The 23,281-nt window shown below is 35.6% G+C and overlaps 3 protein-coding genes across 4 annotated transcripts; all 3 read left to right on the top strand.

Annotated features, from left to right (window-relative positions):
• Window positions 1-5,367: 5,367 nt before the first annotated feature.
• On the top strand, window positions 5,368-9,651 carry LOC147506413 (uncharacterized). 2 transcript variants are annotated; one of them, XM_086558574.1, is made up of 6 exons: window positions 5,368-6,814; window positions 6,894-6,975; window positions 7,559-7,625; window positions 8,043-8,228; window positions 8,366-8,426; window positions 8,940-9,651. In XM_086558574.1, exons 1-6 carry the CDS (start codon window positions 5,368-5,370, stop codon window positions 9,101-9,103), a joined length of 2,007 nt encoding a protein of 668 aa, XP_086414700.1. In that variant the 3' UTR covers window positions 9,104-9,651. The 2 variants fall into 2 exon arrangements, with proteins under 2 accessions (XP_086414700.1, XP_086414701.1); XM_086558575.1 differs by lacking the exon at window positions 8,366-8,426.
• Window positions 9,652-13,267: 3,616 nt separating this feature from the next.
• Window positions 13,268-15,061, top strand: LOC147506412 (uncharacterized). Its single transcript, XM_086604255.1, has one exon. It carries the CDS (start codon window positions 13,503-13,505, stop codon window positions 14,496-14,498), a length of 996 nt encoding a protein of 331 aa, XP_086460381.1. The 5' UTR covers window positions 13,268-13,502; the 3' UTR covers window positions 14,499-15,061.
• Window positions 15,062-16,048: 987 nt separating this feature from the next.
• LOC147506411 (uncharacterized) lies at window positions 16,049-18,061 on the top strand. Its single transcript, XM_086604254.1, has 4 exons — window positions 16,049-16,260; window positions 16,740-16,776; window positions 16,960-17,397; window positions 17,607-18,061. The coding sequence occupies exons 3-4, from the start codon at window positions 16,971-16,973 to the stop codon at window positions 17,636-17,638; spliced, it is 459 nt and encodes a 152-aa protein (XP_086460380.1). The 5' UTR covers window positions 16,049-16,260; window positions 16,740-16,776; window positions 16,960-16,970; the 3' UTR covers window positions 17,639-18,061.
• Window positions 18,062-23,281: the final 5,220 nt, after the last annotated feature.

Genomic DNA, 23,281 nt, shown 5'->3' with positions numbered 1-23,281 from the left:
CAAATAAGTATAACACCAACAATTCAATTTTACTTATATAATTTTTTTGCCTTCTATGGGTTTTCCCTATAATCTCTCATTCTTTCTATATTTGTTTTATTTGGGTAGAATTATTTTGCATTCTCCCTCTCTATTTGCAATTCTTTGTTAAATAAATCAATTGAAGTTTCAAGTTTATGCAAAGACTATTCAAGAAATAAAAAAATAAAAAGCTGGGATCATATGAAATAACATAAACAAATTAATAAGATGTTGTGAGAAAAAAATATAAAAAAAATGTAACAATTTTTATTAGTATATATTAATCATAGAAGGTCCCCTATTCAAACTTTGCTTAGGCGCCCAATTATCTTGAGCCACTCCAGAAAATGATGATACCAAACCATAATAATTATAAACTCATTGTGAGATCAAAGAATTGCATAGTGATTGTCCTTAAGTGAGCCAACATCATCACCTCGACCAATAAACCCCGTACACTAGCCCACAAAAACACAAACTTCATTCTTTAGTAGGCCCGTATTTGTAAATTAATTAAGGGAGGGTTCTAGAGACATATTTTATCTTAACACGTAAACAAACTCAAAATCGTTAGGACATTTATAAGTTTCGGATTAGACTAATTTTTTGTAGATATGATCTCCTAACTATTCTAAACATTGTCACAAATAATCAAAAAAATAAAAAAAATCCAAACTTGCCAAATATAGTTAACAATTTACAAAATTTGGCTAATTGTAGACCGTTCATTTTCACCATTTTTGATACTATATTTGGCAAGTTTAAATTTTTAATTTTTTTTTTGATTATTTGTGACAATGTTTAGAATAGTTAGAAAATCATATTTATAAAATATTAGCATAATCCGAAACTTATAAATGCCCTAACGATTTTGAGTTTGTTTCCATGTCAAGATAAAATATGTCCCTAGAACCCCTCCCACTAATTAAATAAATATTTAGTAACATTGTCTAACGATATTAGGCGTGTGTATGGAAGCCTATTGGATAATCAGAAAATTAGGCTAGAGAGGTTAGTTAAGAATATTTAGTAGTCCTAAGACTCCTCTTAAATTTTTTTAGAATTTAATACTCCAATTTGACCAGAATATGGAACTGACCACCTGTTACCCAACTTTACCAGGAATAGACAAAAATATCCTCACTTGGAAACAAGCATAACCGACTATCTACCCAGTAACGTAGTGAGATGCAAAACAAAAATTTGAATTTCACACAAAAATTTCACTTATAACCACCTGCCTTTACATTTAAAAATGCATATAATGAAAAAACTAAAAATATTATGTCTCCAATATTTTGTGGAGACACTAGTCATTAAGTCTAAACCCCAAACCACTAGACACTAAACTCAAAATATTTATAAACTAGACCCTAAGCCTAAACCCTAAATCTTAAAATACTAAACCCTAACCCCTATAAACTAGACCCTAAACCTAACCCCTATATCCTACATTTCTAAACATTAAACCCTAAACCAACCCGTTGCATTTAATAGTAGTTAATCAAACCCACAAAATAAATAATCAAATGCATTTTAAAATTCATAGTGTGTATGCATTTTAAAATGTATAAGTTTATAACGTGATGTGCATTCAGTAAAATGTTTTTCATAGAATCTGCAAGTGTATCCATACAATTCAAAACCACTGATTTTAAGATTTAAGATGGGGGATTTACAAACCTATAAAATAAGGGGAGAGTCATGTGCACCAAAACTAACATGGCAAACATCAGATATACGAGGTGTTGAGGAAGAAGTACAGTCAAGTAAAAGAAAATAATACACCATTAATATCATTGATAATCACAAACCGAAATTGTTCAACATCAACCAGGTAAAAGTAAGGTGTTCTCCTACACCTTCCCTAAAAAATTACACACTCCCACAACTTTGTCAAAATAAATTCACATTTTCTAACTCCGTATAATTCTATGCCCAAACAAAGGGTAATAAACTCACACACACAAATATAGTTTTTCAAACAATGCTTTCCCATTCATAATTCTCGATCGCTCCTACAAACCATTAAATCTGTATCAGCGAGCCCGAACTTGCTGATGTGAACCCAAAGAAAAATTAGGATCTGAAATATCATTGTGGGTTTCACTGTTGCCTCTACTGCAGGAGATTTGTTTATTGCTCTCCAAACAGTGTCTTGTTCATTAGATGATCAAGAATTGTTTTGGCTTATGGATTAGCATCATGCGCTTTTAAGAAGAGATTAAATTGAGAGGAGATTAAAATAGTGATAATTGCATAAACTTAAAAAAGTTATGTAAAAGAAGAACAAAAAATAAATTAAGGGCGATTATTATTTATCTGATAAGTAGTTATTTTGCAAGGGCGAAAAAGTAAAGAAATTATCTCAAAAAATCACAGGTGGTTAGCAGTCTCGAGTCAAAAGCCTAAATTCTAATGATTTTCTATAAAACAATACTTATGCCGCCGATGAAAAGAAATTAGGGGTATTAAAACCCAAAAAAATTATTGGTTCAGCTTTTAAGTTGTTTTTTTTTTAAAACCAGGCTCGATAGCCCAATTTCTTGAATGGATAATCTATTGTCATAAAATAAAATTTTGTATTTTATTAAAAGTTGAAAACTATGAGAATGAGAAATGAAATTGGGAAAAGAAATCGTCATATATACGACACGTGTTCCACAAATCTAGACTCCGCCGTTTTATTTTCCCAAGTAGAAAAAAAAAGCAAAACCTCGGAAATCTGAACCAACCAAACAAGTCCTTACTCAATTATTAATATATTTAAATCCTTGACTTTTCAGACGCCAAAACACAAAACCCTAATTTATCAGTCGTTCGAATTAAACTCAATTGATTTGTTATTATAGATGGGTCATGTTTATTTGACTTTGCTTGGTGTTTAAGTTATTTGTTTTCACTTCAACACACTATTATAGATTTATACTTGAAGAGGGATGGAGGGTGCGGTAGTAGTGAGTCCTAGTAAGAGCAGGAGGAAGAGAAAGGTTTCCAAAAATAAACTGGCATTATCAAAAGATCAGAGGTTGTCTGCATCAGTTAAGAGAAACTCTAACGTTGTATTGGCATTAGAGGCCGTATCCCAAACACCAAATCAACATCAAAATTTGATTGAAAACAAGTTGGATCAGTTTGACAGGAATGTTTCGAGTAGGATCCAAAATATATATCTTACAGTCAATAAAAATGTAGAGGCTCAAGTGTTTACTGTTCAGCCACAGAGGAAAAGGCAACAAAAAACACAAATGTGAACCTAAATGTGGAGGAAGGGGAATGCAAGTTGTCTGAGGGGAAAGTTTGTACTACTTTGCCAAATACTGAATTGGTTCCTGGGGTTAACCATAAGGTGGGTGGTAATGGATTATACAGAGTCCAGAATCAGGAGGTTTCAGTCGATAAAAGCTTATCGCAAACAACTGTACAGAGGAAGAGGAAGGGGAAAAAGTGTGCTGATCAAAGCAACACAAATGTGGACCAAAATCCCAAGGAGGGGAAGTGCAAATCGTCTGATGGGAAAACTTGTACTTCTTCACCAAGTACAGAAATTGTTGCTGAGTTTAACCATAAGGTGGGTGGTAATGGGGTAGACAAAGTCCAGAATCAGGAGGTTACTGTCGATAGAAGCTTAGAGGATGTGTCCCAAAGAGCAGTACGAAGGAGGAAGAGTAAGGGGAAAAAGGGTGCTGATCAAGACAACACAAATATGGAGCAAAATCCCAAGGAAGGGAAGTGCAAATCGTCTGCTGGGAAAACTTGTTCTTCTTCGCCAATTGCAGAAACTGTTGCTGAGTTTACCCATAAGGTGGGTGGTAATGGGGTAGACAAAGTCCAGAATCAGGAGGTTAGAGTCGATAGAAGCTTAGAGGATGTGTCCCAAACAGCAGTACGAAAGAGGAAGAGTAAGGGGAAAAAGGGTGCTGATCAAGACAACATAACTATGGAGCAAAATCCCAAGGAAGGGAAGTGCAAATCGTCTGATAGAAAAAGTTATACTTCTTCACCAATTGCAGAAACTGTTACTGAGTTTACCACTAAGGTGGGTGGTAATGGATTAGACAAAGTCCAGAATCAGGAGGTTACAGCTGATAGAAGCTCGGAGGTTTTGTTGCAAACAGAAGAACAGCAAAAGAAGAAGAGAAAGAGGACCAGCAAGAGTTGTACTGATAAAGGAAATGAAGATCCATTGGAGAGTGGGAGGAACAAGTTGTCTAGCTGTTTGGAAAAGAATCATTTGGTGGAAGATTTGGTAGAGGACAAGTTGGATCATAAGGTGGATGGTAATGAATTAGACAAAGTCCAGAATCAGGAGGTTACAGTCGATAGAAGCTTAGAGGATGTGTCCCAAACAGCAGTACGACAGAGGAAGAGTAAGGGGAAAAAGGGTGCCGATCAAGACAACACAAATATGGAGCAAAATCCAAAGGAAGGGAAGTGCAAATTGTCTGATAGAAAAAGTTATACTTCTTTGCCAATTGCAGAAACTGTTGCTGAGTTTACCGCTAAGGTGGGCAGTAAGGGATTAGACAAAGTCCAGAATCAGGAGGTTACAGCTGATAGAAGCTTGGAGGCTTTGTTGCAAACAGAAGAGCAGCAAAAGAAGAAGAGAAAGAGGATCAGCAAGAGTTGTACTGATAAAGGAAATGAAGATCCATTGGAGAGTGGGAGGAACAAGTTGTCTAGCTGTTTGGAAAAGAATCATTTGGTGGAAGATTTGGTAGAGGACAAGTTGGATCATAAGGTGGATGGTAATGAATTAGACAAAGTCCAGAATCAGGAGGTTACAGTCGATAGAAGCTTAGAGGATGTGTCCCAAACAGCAGTACGACAGAGGAAGAGTAAGGGGAAAAAGGGTGCCGATCAAGACAACACAAATATGGAGCAAAATCCAAAGGAAGGGAAGTGCAAATTGTCTGATAGAAAAAGTTATACTTCTTTGCCAATTGCAGAAACTGTTGCTGAGTTTACCGCTAAGGTGGGCAGTAAGGGATTAGACAAAGTCCAGAATCAGGAGGTTACAGCTGATAGAAGCTTGGAGCCTTTGTTGCAAACAGAAGAGCAGCAAAAGAAGAAGAGAAAGAGGATCAGCAAGAGTTGTACTGATAAAGGAAATGAAGATCCATTGGAGAGTGGGAGGAACAAGTTGTCTAGCTGTTTGGAAAAGAATCATTTGGTGGAAGATTTGGTAGAGGACAAGTTGGATCATAAGGTGGATGGTAATGAATTAGACAAAGTCCAGAATCAGGCGGTTACAGTCGATAGAAGCTTAGAGGATGTGTCCCAAACAGCAGTCTGAAGAGGAAGAGTAAAGAGTAGGAAAAGGGTGCCGATCAAGACAACACAAATATGGAGCAAAATCCAAAGGAAGGGAAGTGCAAATTGTCTGATAGAAAAAGTTATACTTCTTTGCCAATTGCAGAAACTGTTGCTGAGTTTACCGCTAAGGTGGGCGGTAATGGATTAGACAAAGTCCAGAATCAGGAGGTTACAGCTGATAGAAGCTTGGAGGCTTTGTTGCAAACAGAAGAACAGCAAAAGAAGAAGAGAAAGAGGACCAGCAAGAGTTGTACTGATAAAGGAAATGAAGATCCATTAGAGAGTGGGAGGAACAAGTTGTCTAGCTGTTTGGAAAAGAATCATTTGGTGGAGGACAAGTTGGATCATAAGGTGGATGGTAATGAATTAGACAAAGTCCAGAATCAGGAGGTTATAGTCGATAGAAGCTTAGAGGATGTGTCCCAAACAGCAGTACGAAAGAGGAAGAGTAAGGGGAAAAAGGGTGCTGATCAAGACAACACAAATATGGAGCAAAATCCAAAGGAAGGGAAGTGCAAATTGTCTGATAGAAAAAGTTATACTTCTTTGCCAATTGCAGAAACTGTTACTGAGTTTACCACTAAGGTGGGTGGTAATGGATTAGACAAAGTCCAGAATCAGGAGGTTACAGCCGATAGAAGCTCGGAGGCTTTGTTGCAAACAGAAGAACAGCAAAAGAAGAGAAAGAGGACCAGCAAGAGTTGTACTGATCAAGGAAATGAAGATCCATTGGAGAGTGGGAGGAACAAGTTGTCTGGCTGTTTGGAAAAGAATCATTTGGTGGAAGATTTGGTAGAGGACAAGTTGGATCATAAGGTGGATGGTAATGAATTAGACAAAGTCCAGAATCAGGAGGCTGTAGTCAATAAAAGCTCAGAGGCTTCGTTGCAAACAGCAGAAAACGTAGAAGAGTGTACGGTTCAGCAAAAGGGGATGAGAAGGAAGACCAGCAAGAGGCGTAATGATCAAGGAAATAATAGTCCATTGGAGAGTGGGATGAATAAGCTGCCTAGCATTTTAGAAAAGAATCATTCGGACCAAGATTTGATGGAAAAAAAGTTGGATGCATCTGACAGGAATAATCCTAGTGCTTCACTAACTACTGGAACTGCTTCATATGTCAACCATAAGGTGGACGATGCCACTTCATGTAAGGTCCATAATATAGTTGTTCCAGTCAATAAATGTGTAGAGGCTGCATCACAATCAGCAGACAAACATGAAGAAGTGTGTGTGAGTGGGAAAAAGAGGAAGAGGTGTGCTGATCAAGAAAACAAAAATCTGTTGGAAAGTGGTTGTATTGGTGTTTCAATTATAACAAATACAAAGCAACTTGAGTTAGAGAATTCTGTTCCAGAAAGAGCACCTCATGTTAGGAGAAAACTTCTTATTCTCGATCTGAATGGTCTTCTCGTCGATATTGTTTCCAGTCTTCCTCATGGATACCAAGCTGACAAGAGGGTTGCAAAAAAAGCACGTAAGAGTTGATGTTGAACATGGAATCCCTGTTTTTACCACAGCGGCTCAGTCTAACTGTAATTGTTGCTATTTTGCAGTTTTAAAGAGGCCATTCTGTGATGATTTCCTGAAGTTCTGTTTTCAGAGATTCAGGGTTGGCGTTTGGTCATCAAGAACTAGGTATGCACCTTGTAAGCCCCCCCCCCTCCTCTTGTTAAGCCTCCACCTCTGTGCCAACTTACCTACCACTACCCAAACAGGCATAAACATTTGATTTGATTTTTTTGTTTGTTTCATTTTCTTTCCGGGTTGACTAAATGTTTTATTCAATGCATTCACATGATTAGTTTTTACTGGTGATGTATGATATGAGGACTGTGGATAGAGTGACTTTATATTGGAACGACTGATAGGCATGGACATGGAGTCATGGACTCTTCCTGCCGTCCAGTCGATTTATCATGGGTGACATGAAGCATGAACAACTATTCTGTTCCCAGTTTCCACCAGCACCATACACAGAAACGTACACACACAAACACAACCGCCAGCTTAAGTGTTAGTACTGATTCCCAGGTCTGTGGCAACTACCAAAAGAGTTTTACCACTATAGCTGGTAATTGCTGTACTGCCACAGTGCCACTTGCTATGCTATACAACGCATTTTGAGGTTTTCCTGGTTGAACATATGATTTTGATCAATTGATATTTCACGTGATCTGTTTTGTTGGTGATGCATTGATCTTTTCTATTTTGTTTGCAGGAGAAATGTGGACACTGTTGTTGATTATATCATGGCTGATTTTAGACATGAACTGCTGTTTTGTTGGGTAAGTGTTATACACATTATTGTTTTCTCGGAGCAAAGCTACTTTCAAATTTCATCCTGTGAAGACCTCTATACAGTTATTTGGTATTTCTTTCTTTGTTGGTTCGGTTCTTTCTTTTTTCTCCAGTCTTCTAGGGTGCAAAGCTAGGGTATGAGTCAACGGATGGTAGAGGCAGTAAATTATACATATCCTTACCACTACTAAGTTGTTTTTGACCTATTCTTGTTAAGTTGTTGGTAAAAACAATAAAAATGATAAAAGCTGTGCGATCCCAATTCGGGCCCTACTCTTACATTTGCTCTTATCTGCAAGGATGCAGGAGCAGTTCTGGAGCTAAGCTTACAGTTTACGTTCATCTTTTGGATGGGTGCAAATGTTTTGGGTTGTTTTTAATGTCGGGTTTATTTGTCTTCACAGGATCAATCCCACTGCACTACAACAGGGTTTTACACTCTTGCGGACAGACATAAACCTTTGGTATTAAAGGAGCTGAGAAAACTGTGGGATAAGCATGTGCCTTCTCTTCCATGGGAGAAGGGCGAGTATAACGAATCAAACACACTTTTACTGGATGATTCTCCTTATAAAGCGTTGCTTAATCCAGTGAGTCCGTAAAAAAACTATTGTTCAGTTTCCTTCTTATTGTTTTCGTTTTTTACTCTATCTCTTTGAGTTGTACGGATTTGGTTTTGTAGATTGTTCTAAGGTCCTAAGCTCTTCTTTTGTTGTTCCATTTTCAGCCACACACTGCAATCTTTCCTGTTTCATATAAATTTCAGAATTCCAATGATAATTCATTAGGTAAGACTTCTTCCAACATGATTTTCAAATCATATGTTTCAAGGAGTAAGGTCATTTTTTATGATTATTTTAAGGGAAAGTTAAGGCCACTTGGTGCATCTCCTTTGTTTGTGGAACGAAATGGTAAAGAGTAAGGAAATCAGCCTTGATTTTTTATCCCAATGGATTAATCACCATTCAATGATGTATTTGGTGGACTGGTTAGATAGAGTGATACCCAGTCATTTCAGATTGGTTAACTTCTTATAGTGCCACTGGGTTTCAGTGGACTGTAAGCCCAACCTGTACCATGTACTTCTATTTTATATATTAGTACAAAAATTGTTCCTTTAAAAAAAATTTGATACCCAGTTATTTATTTACTGTTTCAAATTGTTACTTGTTTAGTCCCCTGAAGGTTGAATTCTGGTAAAGGTGTTCTTAAATATTTTGTATTTGTTTTCGTTATGCCCTTTCCCTCCCCCTTTAATTTTCTCGTTGTTTTTCATCTTTTCACCTTGTGTTTGCTAACAGCGGCTGGAGGTGATCTTCGGATGTACCTGGAAGGTCTAGCAATAGCCGAAAATGTTCAGAAATACATTGAGCAACACCCCTTTGGACAGGGTTCTATTACAAATAAGAACCAATCGTGGAGTTATTACCTTACGATTATTAACAAGTTTCGTTTGCCAGCCTGAAGATCAGCACTTTTTGGAAAAGTTGTAGATGAAAACTAGAGGTGTCACGATGTTGTTACGGTGTTACCTCTTCAATTTTGCAGAAGTTTAACGAGATACTTACTATGAAGTATGAAACTGAGGATGCAGAAATATGTTTCGCAAGACTGCGGGGAAATCAAGATAATAACTTCATCAAGCTTTGGCACAAACGTGGATAGGGTACCTCAGTTTATCAATTTGGCCTCACATTTTACTTTTATGGAGTTCCTTTTTGCTGCTGAAGCAAATAAATACGTGGTATTACGTGACTGCGAATGTGTTTTGATCTCTTCATTGGCCAATAATATGTCATCAGAATCACATGCTTCTTTCCGATGCTTGTATATGGAGGGAGGTATTGTTGTTTTGACTAACTGTACCTGTTTATTTATGATGAATGGTGTTGATTATGCAATCAAGTCATGTTGTTGTATTACAATGAAGGAAAACTGGGTTGATTTGTTAGATAATCGAAAACAGAGATCTTGTTCATATCAAATAATTCAATGTTTTGTGTTATTGGGCTATTAACTTTCCTGCATTATACTCCAAGTTACATTGACACGGACACGTGTGTTTGTATTTGACATGGATGCGGGGTGTTTTACACGGCAAAATATAAAAAGTTTAGGTATATCACACATAATATGTGTCCGACACGGACATGTGGATACGTATCCGACACAGATTATTTTTGAAATATGGTGTCTATCTGACATAGATTATACTACTATTATTTTTTCTCGTCAGAGTAGAAGAGATGACATTTTGAAAGTATGACAATAGCAATTCATTTTATTCTGAAGGATCCATCTTTCGAGATGAAGCTACCCCTGTTCTGTACAATGTTTCTGGAGTGTCTGGTTACCTTTTTTTGAGATAATACGGGTAAAATGTGATGAAATATGTTGACATCACCTTTTTTGAGATAATAATTTTTAAAGGGATATTAAAAAAGATTAAAATTTGGGATGGTACAAAAAATAATTAACCGTGCCTCTTCCATTTGAGGATTCAAATTCAGATCAGTTTTGAAGGAAACTATATTTTCATCTTTTAGATCTCCTTGGTTAAAAGTTTAAACTCTAAATTGCTGGTTTATTTTGGGAGGAAAAGGAATGATCCTTGGGTAGGTATGGTCTAGAAACTAGTTTAGACTGGCCCCATTAGTTTGAAATTTGGGATGGTACAAGAATGTGGGTGGCTTGAATGAAAGAGGTTCACATTAATAACAAGCATCGTACTGCCGGAAGGTCTACTGAGAATCACATGTGTTCTCGTGTTTGAGAAATGTTTTGTTTCAATGGACATCTGATAGCACCAACACCTCTTATTCTAAATACGCTTTGCGTATATAATGAATTTTCCAAAACAAAAAAATTCAATGCATTTGATTGTTATTTCAGTACTTAACATTCAAAGAAGTGGGTCGATATGTGGTTTTTCAATGGCTAAACTTGTCCGAATATTGGACAGACATTGTAGATATATAATTCATTTGATGGCGAGTTTAATTGTGTAGGCCAATGATGAACGCATGAACTACTTGAAGAATGTCAACAGAAAAATCGAAGGCAAGGATTGTCGAATTAGCCCAGTTAATACAATCTCTACTAAAAGATTTGTGAACATGCTAACTGAACAATTAGATGATTTAAACAATGATAACAACCTATTAATTGGGATCGCATATGCAAACTACATTACTCATCCTTTTATTCAAATGCAACAATGCCCAAAAAAAGGCCCAAGCCCAACCCATGAAGCCCAATTTAAAATCTTATAACTTGAGCCCCAATCAACAATGGACGAATCACTACTCACTATAATGGACAAAGTATCGGACGATAACATGGAGGTTTTGAGTAGTGCAATACAGGAGAAGAAGGAGAAGGAGAGTTGTATAGGGAAAGGTCTTGAGAATGATGATGATGATTGTGTGATTTTGAATGGTGACCCAAATAAGGCAGTTAAAGTTGTGAATGGTACAGGAACTTGGTCTGATGAGTTGGTAATCGTCGCGGAGAAGGGACAGGTATACTACATTATCTCTGGCTCTGTGTTTTGAACATCCCCCACCTCTTTTTTTTTAAGCTAAGAGTGAATTTTGTTAAAATTAATTTACTTGTGTTTCAAGTTTCAAACTGGTTATCAACACATTAAGCCACTTTAGCCTCTTTCTATATATTTGTTCTGTGTTTTTGGGGATGATACAGTCCAATTAGGCAACTGAATGTGTGCCGAGAATGATGAAGTGATTAAGTATTCTCTACAGAAAAGGGAATTAGTTCGTTAGATCCCATAACTACTTGTCGCATCCGAGTTGGTTCTATCCTTGCTTGATTAGTACTGGAAACTTTCAAGTCCATGGGGATAGAGCAAGTTTTAATTTGGTCTAAAGAGGGATGCTCAATTGTTGAATCTTTTTACCACTTTCTAGGCACTGATCCTCCTATAGTTGCTTTGAGTCCAATGTACCGTGTACAGCCGACCTTATAACCTTATTCACCTGGATAATCTCTACTACCAGTTAGGTGCTGCAGTATTAGAATATAATACAATGGGGATTGGGGTTGTGACCTTTAGTTTAGCAAAGGTTGAGCCTTTTGTTTTGGAGATGTAGTGTAAGATTGTGTGTTTCATAGACCTTGTTTCTTATCTAAGTAAGGGATTTAGTGTTTTAATGGAAGCCCTACCATGAGAGGAGCCATTAAAATTTATTCTGTCTTCTTAGTGAAAATCATGTTACTTGTGAGTTCACATGTCATACTGATGCAGGACAGTAATATATTTCTAATTAGGATTGGTTTCTTATTATCTATTAGTCTGTTTTAGAATTATATTGTATTTAGAATTATTTCCAGACTAGAATTAGTAATGTACTAGTCTATATAAGAACATCGTAGGATGTAAACATAATTCATTCATTATTATCAATTTATCAAAGTCTTTTACATACCTTCTTACTTTTAATTCGCTTTCGCTTCGTCACATGCTCTGTGCACGTTGTACCTGTTCTTGTTCGTCCTTATATTTTTTTTTTGCACGCAAGTAGGGATTTTATATTAAAAAGATTAAAAGAAAAATACAAAGAGTTTAGGGACTATGCTTAGCACCCCAAAAGACATGCTATGTGTTGCCTCCCATTAGGCAAAAATCCCAACAGGCACAACACTAGAACTAAAATTACAGAGCCAAGCCCAACGTCCTATAGAGATGGATTCAACTACTGTTACAAGCCTAAACAGGTATCAGACCTAGAAAGATAGACATTCTAACTTCTAATCCGATGTCTACCCTCTCTGCCTGATCCCTGTAAGCATCTTGCTCCTTCGATATTGTTTCTTTTGTATCTCAACCTTCTGTCTGCCTGATCCGAGTAGTCATTAGAATTTCCATAGTTAATCAAGGATCTTTGTTTGTTTCATCCTTATAGATTTGGTCTTGGTAAATATTTGGATGCATTTGTAGTAGTACGTTCGATCTCTTGTTCAGGTGAGTTGATTGGATGTTCTTGTTCGTTTTCCTATCTTTCAACCATGCATATGTGCTACAAAGTTCTTTTCCTTCAATTCTTTCACAGGGGATCAGTATATGCGCATCTTACCAGTATTTAACTTCATAAACCCCTGTAAAGTCGATCTTCTTTTGTGATGCTTGTTTTTCAAGTTCGATTGTTCTTCCTTTCACACTAAATGCCCTAGTCCACCTTTACCATCAATAATGGGAGGAAGGTGAGAGGCTGAATAATTTTCATTCAAGGTCTCAGGATCACATACCAAGATATTAATTTCCTATTATTTGTGTTAGGCTGATGCTTGTGTCGCACAGTGAGAATGTTGGTCGCAGTGCACCAACCGTTTCTCAAAATGTCGCTTGTAGAAGTTGGTCGCAGTGCACCAACCGTTTCTCAAAATGTCGCTTGTAGAAGTTGTTGTTTTAAATGTTTGTTTCACACACGTGTGAATTATTAGAATTTTTCTGTCTCTCCATAATTAGCGACTCCTCATGTTTATGCCTGATTTTTTTCCCCTTCGATTGATACTTGCATGCAATATATGTGATATATTCATATATCAGTGTTTTTTTTTTTTTTAAAAAAAGAATTAAGCTGGGGTAAGGCAGACCCCATCTGTTATATTGCAAATAGTTAAACCTTAATTACAAAGCCTCCCTCAGAGTAGATCATTAAAAGGAGAAACACAAAGACACAACAATAACTATAGGCTTCAAGCCTAACATACTTAAGATAACACATTGACCATGCTACATTCGAACCTAAGAAAGTAGAGATAGTAATCCTACTTCCCAATCATGATGTCCTTAACAATCTTAGGATGATCCTTTCTAAGATGAGTCTGCGCTTTCTTAGAAACTAATGAGAAACTGTTTCAAACACTGGAAAATGGCACAATTAGCAGCATCAGAGCACCATGAGACTGCTCCCTTAGTGGAACCACCCCAGCATCAAATGTTCACTCGTTCGCAACCTCCCTTAGTAGCACCAGCCCACCATCGCACGCTCACTTGTTCTCCCTCAGTGGCACCATCCCAGCATCAAACACTCACTCGTTTGCAACCTCCTTCAGTGGCACCACCCCAGCACCAAACACTCACTCATTCGCAACCTCCCTCGGTAGCACCACCCCAGCATCAAACGCCTACTCGTTCGCGACCTCCTTCAGTGGCACCACCCCAGCATGAAACACTTAGTCATTCGCAACCTCTGAATAGTGCCAACATTTCATTAAACTCAAGCTCCTGGTCAAACACTCCTATCACTTTCTCTAACGAGGAAAGGGAGGTATCGTCAAGTTTAAAGTCTTTGGTTCTAGATCGTCCTACGGTGTGGGAAGAGAGGTTGACTGGAACTGTGAAGTGGTTAGACAGGCAGAAGGGTTGTGGATTCATCACTCCTGCCATTGGAGGTGAAGACCTGTTTGTCGATAAATTATCAGTCCAATCTGAGGGATACATAAGTCTCAATCAGGGTGAAGATGTGGAATTTCAAATTGAAACGTGCAAGCATGGGAGGAACAAGGCCGTCAATGTGAGGGTTCTAGATCAAGGTGTTGGTGGTGGTTATACTAACCGTGGATCCTGTGCTAGGGGAACAACTAGAAGAGACAACAATGACGGAAGTTTCAGTGGGAGAGGAGGTGTAGGAGGTGGTGAAGATAACAGTTGTGGTGGCAGAGTTGGTTCTTGTGAATGTTATAATTGCGTAGAGACAGGGCATTCAGCGCAGGACTGTTATTATCAGGGAAGTGGTGGTGGAGATGGAAATTGGGGTGCATCTTACAACCGTGGTAAGCTCAGGCATTCGAAATGGGATTCTACCAATGGAAACTGGTCTGATTATACCAATATATAGAAACTGGAATGGTGAGTACGGGTATTCGGAAAGGGGTTACAACCATATTGACAGCAGAAATTCAAAATGGGATTGCAACCATGGTGAGCACAGGTGTTGGGTAAGGGACTGTTACAATGGAAACAATGGTCAACTCAGGCATTTGGAAAGTTACAGCCTTACAGGCATTCAGAAAGGGATTACAATGAGAATTTCGGTGGTGAAAGTAGGCAATGGGAAATGGATTGCAACCGTGGTGGGCGCATGCCATTCTGAAAGGGACTCTTACAATGGAATTTCTGGTGGTGGTGGAAGGTTCAAAGGAAGTGGCGGTGGTCGCTGCTCTTACTGTGGAGAGGAAGGACACTTTGTCAGAGAATGTCCGTTATTCTCAAAGCAATAAACTGAAGAAGGGTAAATACCATCTCTAATTTTTATTTTATTTTTGTACTTATTGTTTTAGTTTTGTAGTTATGCTCTGAAGGGATAACTGGATTGCTGGTGGCTTTAGGCCCTTGTTGTTATCTTCTTCGATTGAATTTTAGAGAGTTGGGAGCTGGGCTTTGGTTTGTATGACATGAGTGTCCATAAATGACAATCTGATCCTGTAGTATATTTTGTATAACGCAATGTTGTTTGTTGGAGTTGCTTCTAACTATACTTATGGCTATACTTGGTTTCCAAGCAAAATATCATTTGTATAAAAATTCAAACTAGAACAGCGTAGGCCAACAAGGACTTCGTAGGTGGTCAGGCAACTGTTCTGATGGGCATCAGTACTCGTAATAATACTGACATTCACCCAGCTTATCTACGTTCTGTTGCGTCATGCTGGCATGTATAGTAGCAAATATGGGCCTGGATATCGAGACGCAGACTATGGATTGGGTATTTGTGGTCACTTTTCGACTTTCTGACGTCTATAATTTTGTTTCCTTAAGCTTTTAGTTAGTAATTATTATACATGAAAATCTGGCTATCCAATTATCCATGCTAACCTTTTCTGCCTCAATTACAAAATTTTGTATGTCATCTTATGTTAATCAATTTAAAAACACTGATATCACCTAGGTGTCTTTCTTGTACGTGATACATCAAAGATGTCACAAGCTAAGTGAATGAGCAAAGAAAACATAGGCAAGACTTCTATTGGTCTTATTGTGGTTCACAGATAAAATCAACAATCCAATTGTTCTTTTCTAGTTTTTAAGATGTTATGCGATCTTTTTCTCTTTCTTTTTTTTCGATAACCTTTTTTTTTTGTAACCTAACGATGCTATCTTTTCTCTTACGTTGTTAAGATGTGTACTCAAAAGATTATCGAAAAAAAAGGTGTACTCAAAAGAAGTATCAATAATTAGTGCATAGACATGCGCCCTAATGTATATATGTGGCAGAAGGTAATATGTTTTGTTGTTGATTGATACTTTATACTTTGATAGTACTGAAGTCTCACATGTTGTGTTCTCCTATGGACTATTGTGCATATGCATATGCATATGCAGGGTGGAATTTGAGCAAATTGAGCCGAGTTTCACTAAGCTGGCTTCAGCTTATTTATTTATGGTCCTGTTAAATACAAGCCCCGGTTCCTAAGAGGACACTCTCCAACTCGGAACCGGTTCCTGTTACCAGAAAATATATCCGGTTCACTAAAAAATTAGAGGGCACGCTCCTTGTAACTGGGCGACTTCTTTCCTCGGTTACCAACAGTTGTAACTCATCTAGAGCAACGCGAAGAAAAAAAAAAGCAGTCGTAACTCGCAAACAAACTCGCAAACAGGTAACATCTCTCTCTCAAAAAAAGGCGTTACTTTCTTCTCTTTCGCATCACCAATCACCAAACCCGTCTTCTCAAGTAATTTGTTTGCTAATGGTTCGAACTTCATTCCCATTAAAATTTCGAACTTGATATAAAAAAAAAAAAAATTAATTAACTTGATTAATGGTTTGGAATTTAGGGTTTCAGTTGTTTAACTTGTTTCTGCGTGAATCCTAACTTTGCACAATTAATTGCTTGTGCATTCTCATATGTTTTTCATTTCTATATGCTGGATACATTTTGACTTGGCTAATTATAGACAAAAGAAAAGGAGGGATGGATACATTTCTATATGTTAGTCTCGTACATTTCAAAATTTGAGTTGGTGCTCACTATTTTAACTTGTTGTAAGAAGTACTGAAACAAGAGTACTTTGTTTTTTTTTTGCAATTCTTGTTTTTTTGGGTGTTTGATCACTCACTTGTTTCATTTCGTTTCAGGGAAGTTATTTGTCGAGGAAAAGGGAACTCTGTCAAGGTATGTACATTTCTTCTTAGTCCACTAATAGTGTGAGCTAAATTTTGTATTTGGTCCTGCTAAATTACGATTTTGCAGAAGAGCGCTTATGTTAATCTCAATGTGTGGAAATGTGGTTCTGACTTTTGAAGTCATATGAATAGTTTTTTTAACATGCTGCTAATTTTTAGTGCTATTTTATAGAATTAGTAGCAATGGCAAGGACAAAGATAACCAGCAGACAGGATAATGATCAGATGAAATTAAAATTGGTTAGTAATGATGAGCTTTTAAAAAATAAAAGAAAGCCCCCGACTGCTTCAAACCGAAGGAAGAACAAAAAAGTAGCAATGGATTTTGAAAAAACACATTGTGACGAGGTCGAAGCGGAAAATAGTGAAATTTGTATGGATGTCAAGGAGACTGAAAATGTAGATGGTGGTAATAGTTCTCATCTTGCGGCTAGGGATGGTAGTGGTGACAATAATTATGGTGAGGGTATGGAAGAAGATGGTGAGGGTATAGAAGAAGTTGTCGATGGTGAGGGTATAGAAGAAGATGTCGACAATGATGGTGAAAATGAAAGTGATGGTGATCAGTCTAAGGAAATGGAGGAGGTCGAAGCGAATAAAAAAAGAAAAGGTAAAGCTCAAACTAAAGACTTGGAGGCTAATGAAGGCTAGTTTTGAAGTCTATTTGCAACTATTTGTTCATTTATCTGTGATCAGATTCAATTATATGATTTATTATTAAATATTATATGATTTTGTGTTTTAGACTCAAAAACAAACTACCCGGTGCTGTTTTTTTGTATGGCAACTTACTTGTACCTATGTTTATTTTTTTTTCAGGTAATCACCAGAGAATCTCTTATTGCTTTTGAGTTGTCATACTAATGCTGAGACTATGTATTTTATTGTTGATTCTGAGAAGGAGAAAGAAGAATGGATTAATTCTATTGGTAGATCAATTGTTCAGCATTCTAGATCTGTTACGTATTCAGAAGTTGTTGATTATGATAATTTTAAATGGTAGAAAAAAAACAAAGATTCTTGAGTATGGAATATGGATCTAGTTTTGGGTTTTTGGATGGTGGGGTTGTTTCCTGGTAATTTAATTTTATATTGTTGTGTTTGGAGGTTTTAAGCTTGAGATCTATGTATATAACTCTGTTTATTTATGTGCCAAAATGCTACTCTGAGTTTTGCACTATCTGTAAGATTGCAACTATGACTTGCAAAGGCACCACCGCACCATATGGGATTATAAATTTAAGACATTGTATTTACTGTTCAAAGCTTAGTAAAGTGGTATTTAGTTGCTGACAATTACTCAAAATGTTGGTATTTAGTTGCTGAAAAATGTTGGTATCTTGTTGCTGAAACTTGTAAGTAAAGTGGTAACTAGTTACCGAAATTAAAACTCAATTTCGGTATCCAGTTGCTAATTTGATAAATGGTATCTAGTTGTTAAAAATTTCTCAAAATTTTGGTGTTCAGTTGCTGAAAATTGTATTTGTAAAACGGTAACAAGTTACTAAAACTCAATTTCGGTCTCCCTAATTTGGGAAAATTGCTCAAAAGTTTGGTGTTCAATTGCTGAAAATTGTAATAGTAAAATGGTAACCAGTTACCGAAATTAAAACTCAATTTCGGTATCCAGTTGCTAATTTGACAAATGGTATCTAGTTGCTGAAAATTGCTCAAAAGTTTGGTGTTCAATTGCTGAAAATTGTAATAGTAAAATGGTAACCAGTTACCAAAATTAAAACTCAATTTCGGTATCCAGTTGCTAATTTGACAAATGGTATCTAGTTGCTGAAAATTGCTCAAAATTTTGGTGTTCAGTTGCTGAAAATTGTATTTGTAAAACGGTAACCAGTTACTAAAACTCAATTTCGGTATCCCTAATTTGAAAAAATTGCTCAAAATTTTGGTGTTTAATTGCTGAAACTTGTAATAGTGAAGTGGTAACCAGTTACCGAAATTAAAACTCAATTTCGGTATCGAGTTGCTAATTTGATAAATGGTATCTAGTTGCTGAAAATTACTCAAACTTTTGGTGTTCAGTTGCTGAAAATTGTATTTATAAAGTAGTAACCAGTTACCGAAATTAACATAAGATTGGGAAGATTACAACGTTCTACAATTCCTCTTTTTTTCCCTTCCCTTTTCACAATAACTTTTGTCCCAAACCATGACATACGTTGTCAACTTCCACTTCCAATTCCAATGTAAGCTTTCAATGTGCTTAAATTAGACTTAAATTCAACAAAAAGGAAATAGTTAGACATATACCCAACTTAAAGAAAATAATTGAAGTGGAGAAGAGTAGTCCTTGTAAGTGTGTGGATTGGGTGAGTTTTCTCCTATAGTTTTGAATTTTTGTAAGTTTCTATATTAGGAATGGAGAATAAGTGTTTAAAGAGAAGTAGATTTGAGGGTGGGGAAAGAAGGAGAGTAGAAAAAAGGCTAAAATTTGGGTTTGAATTTCAGTTTGAATTTGAGGGGGGAGCAAAAAAGTTGAAAATGAGTTTTGAGTTTGATTTTGAGAGGGAAATTCAAATCAACCTAAAAAGAAAATAAATTTATTTCAAAATTTCATAAAAAATTGGGCAAAATATTGAAATAATATTGAATTATTGAATAATTGGTCAAAATATCAAAATTGTTTTGAAATATTGAAATAATTGGTCGAAATGAAAACTCAATTTCAGATGTTGAGATATCGAAATAATTGAAATATTAAAATATCGAGATGTCTAACCTTAAACCCTAAACCCTAAACTCTAAATTGGGAATATTGAGGAATCTCAAATTTTGATACCATTACAAATTGAAAAAATAATAATAAAATAGGTGTTAGATTAGATAATGAATATTAACTTCCAAATGTATTAGATGTTAGATACTAGATTCAAAATATAGTTAGAACTGTATTGATTTTTTTTTTTTTTCGAAATATAGTTCTATTATTGTTATAACTGTATTGGCTAAACCACAAACATATGTACAGTTGCTACATATTAATTCTGAAATCATAAATAATAACCAAAATATTTTATTATGGAATGGAAAATGGGTTTAAACTATATCATTTAATCAAACTTTAATTTGTTGGTAAAAATTTAGATGTTAAATCGATTCAAATAAAGTCTAGTTAGAACTAGGGGTGATAGTTTTGTACACGACCTGCTAACCCGACACGAATCTGACACGAAATTAGCGGGTTTGGATAAAGGCTTTTGGGTCATTTAAGGGTTGACCCGCCTAACCCGTCAAATAAATGGGTTGGGGGGTCACATATGTTAACCCGAGTTACCCGTTGGTAGACCCGATTAGTTCTCGGGGTCTAATGGGTCGGGTCATCAACCCGTGATATGTATAACCTGTTTTAAGATAAGTGAATTATTTTTTAAAATCTCACTATCCCAACAACTTAAAATAAACGACTAAAATGAGAAGGATTAGCTGTCATATTGATTCATTCGATAAATACATGTTTCGTTATTCAATTTTCATTGATATGTAAATGATTCTTGAATTATGAATGATATATATATATAATATATATATATATATATATATATATATTTTATATTTTTTTGATAAATAAAATCATGAAATACTAAATATTTTGCATATAGGTTGTCTGTGAATCCGATCTGAAAATGATTTGAAATTGACCCGTTGGCTTAGCCGGTCACCTGTTGGGTAACCCATTATATAGGCGGATTGGGTTTGGATTTAACAAACTCGACACGATTAATAATTGGGTGATTTGGGTTTGCTCTTCTAACACGTGACCCAGATATGACACAACACGAACCCGACCCAACACGTACGACCCATTGCGACCCCTAGTTAGAACTGTATTGTTTCAAAACCTTAAATCCTAAACATAAATAAAGTTGCTACTAATTCTGAAATAAAAAATTACAACCCAAACGTTTTATTATAGATTGGATAACGGGTTAATTTAAATAATTATATCGTCTAATCCAATTTTAATATGTAGGTAAAGTTTTAAAGTGTAGTTAGAACTGTACTAATTCAAACCTTTTCCAAAATAAAAAATTATAATCTAAACGTTTTATTATAGATTGGAGAATGGGTTTAAATTATATTATATAATTCAATTTTAATTTGTTGATAAAAATTTAGATGTTAGATTCAAAGTTTAGTTAGAACTATATTTATTCAAACCCTAGAGACATGTACAATTGCTACCAATTCGAAAATAAAAAATTATAACCTAAATATTTTCTACTAAGTTATCACCTAAAACAACTACAAATAAGTTAAAATATGCTAATTATTAATCAAATTATTATCAAATAGATGATGAAATATTTAAATATTAGAATTTGACAACACAACAAAAAGATACGGAATGGTTTAAGAATTTTCGGTGTCTATTTGTTGTATCTTTACTTGGTAAATGGTAACCCGACACTGTAATTTATGGTCATGTTTCAGCAACCCGTTACCGTGGTTTATAGTATTTTACGACAATGTGTTACCGTTCATCAAAATAGCACATACATCAAGATTACACAAAATTTATTTTGAAATCTAAGATTCAAACTATCATAATTCATCTAGTTTCAATTCCATTAGGCAATTTCAATTACATTAATCTCTAATTTATTTATTTTTCATGTTTAATTGATTCTTCTAACATCATATAATCTTCAATTTATTCGACATTGAGATGTGGGTAATTGTAGTGCGATAAATCGTTCATTTGAGAGTTGGATAATGATACATACTTCATTTTAGAGTTAAAATATAGAGGTATTAAGAGTTGAGAAGTAGAGGGAAATTGAGTAAAGGAAAATTGAATTGGATGTAGATAATTGGAGAAAGAGAGTGTATTTTGATAGTGTATAGAGTTGCACAGTGCAAATTAGTTAGTTAAGGGCAATAGGAGGTTACCACTATTTTTTATGGAGAGTGCCCTCTTAGAAAACATGGGTTTTAAGTTTGGACACAAATGTAATAACAAATTCCGGGTTGGAGAGTGCCCTATTAGAAATGGAGAGTGTATTTAAGATTACCCTTTATTTACTAAGCTGAGTTTTAATATAGGCTCAAACTTGGCTAATATATTATATGAACGAGCCCGAACTGAGCTTAAACGAGCCGAGCTTGAGCCAAGCCCGAATAGCTCAACTATTTTACACTATGATGATGGTATTTGAACTTATCGAGCTGAGCTTCACTATGCTCATTTATTAAGCGATATAATATGGGTTCAAGCTGATCTCATTTAGTTAAATGAACGAGTTTGAGCCGAGCTTAAACAAGTCGAGCCCGAGCTACTCAGCTCAAATTCCACCCCTATGCATATAGACCTATTGATCAATTACCAGTAGGGGTGACTTCAGATCGACCTCTTTCGGAAATTTTTCCAAATATTTTCGGAACTCTGCTAGCCAAATCCGATCCAATTTTTTTTCGGAATCAAAATATTTGTCCAAATTCGGAAATTTCAAAATTCATGGTAAATTTCATAGATCTCTTTACTTTCCACTATTTTTGAAAAATAAAATTTGACTAAACCAATTTGGAATTTCAAAAAACCAAAATTTTACATGTCATAAGCTAAAAAAGAAAGATTATAAGAAATATTCCTATGAAAAGTTAATTTAATAACCCTACTTACCATGGTGAGAGATAAGTGTTTGAGAGGAGTTGGAGAGAGAGGGAGTGAAGTAGGGACTAAGATTTGTTTAGTTGTTTGTTTTGTTTTGTGGGCGTAGAAAACTAGAAAATGAATGAATGGTCATGATCTTTATCAAATGAACAATGGAGTTTTGTTATATTATAAGTACATGGTTTCACAAAAAATCAGAAATAATGTAGGAAATTTTAGATCGGCTATATTTTGGAATTTTCAGATCGGATCGGATTTAAGAGTTATATCCGAATCCGATCTGATTATTTTTCGGAATTTTTAGAAATCCGAAAATCGGTTATCGGACCTGTGAAAATTAAACCCAAAACCGGACCAATTTTGGGTCGGAATTCGGCAAAATCAGAAATTCGACAAAAAGAGACACCCCTAATTACCATAAAATGTCATAGAATTCAAATACCAAAATATCGAATTCGAACAATATATCGTGTACCCAAAAAAACGATATATATCGGAAATATCGGAGATATATATTTTTTTGTTGACCAGTCAAAATTTTATTTTGTATGTCGATATATCATAAAATATCGAAAATATCTTCGATTATATCAAAAATATCGTTGATATATTAATAAAAATTGGTCAAAATCAACAATTTATATTATATATATCGGTCGATATATAAAAAATTATGATATATATCGGTAAAAACAAAATTTAATATTCGGTAGAGATATATCAAATATTTCCATCTGTTATACCCAAAAAATAATATATATCGGACGATATCTCAAAAATCTCATTGATATTTTGGGCCCTTTTGCAAAAACTAATATATCCTATCAAATTGGAGAATGATCGATATCTCAAAAGTCCATTTTTTGCT

The sequence above is a fragment of the Coptis chinensis genome, chromosome 4 (genome assembly GCF_015680905.1).
Source record: "Coptis chinensis isolate HL-2020 chromosome 4, ASM1568090v1, whole genome shotgun sequence".
Classification (NCBI taxonomy): domain Eukaryota; kingdom Viridiplantae; phylum Streptophyta; class Magnoliopsida; order Ranunculales; family Ranunculaceae; genus Coptis; species Coptis chinensis.
Note: the sequence above shows the minus strand (reverse complement) of the source record. Positions and strands in the feature narration are given on the sequence as shown.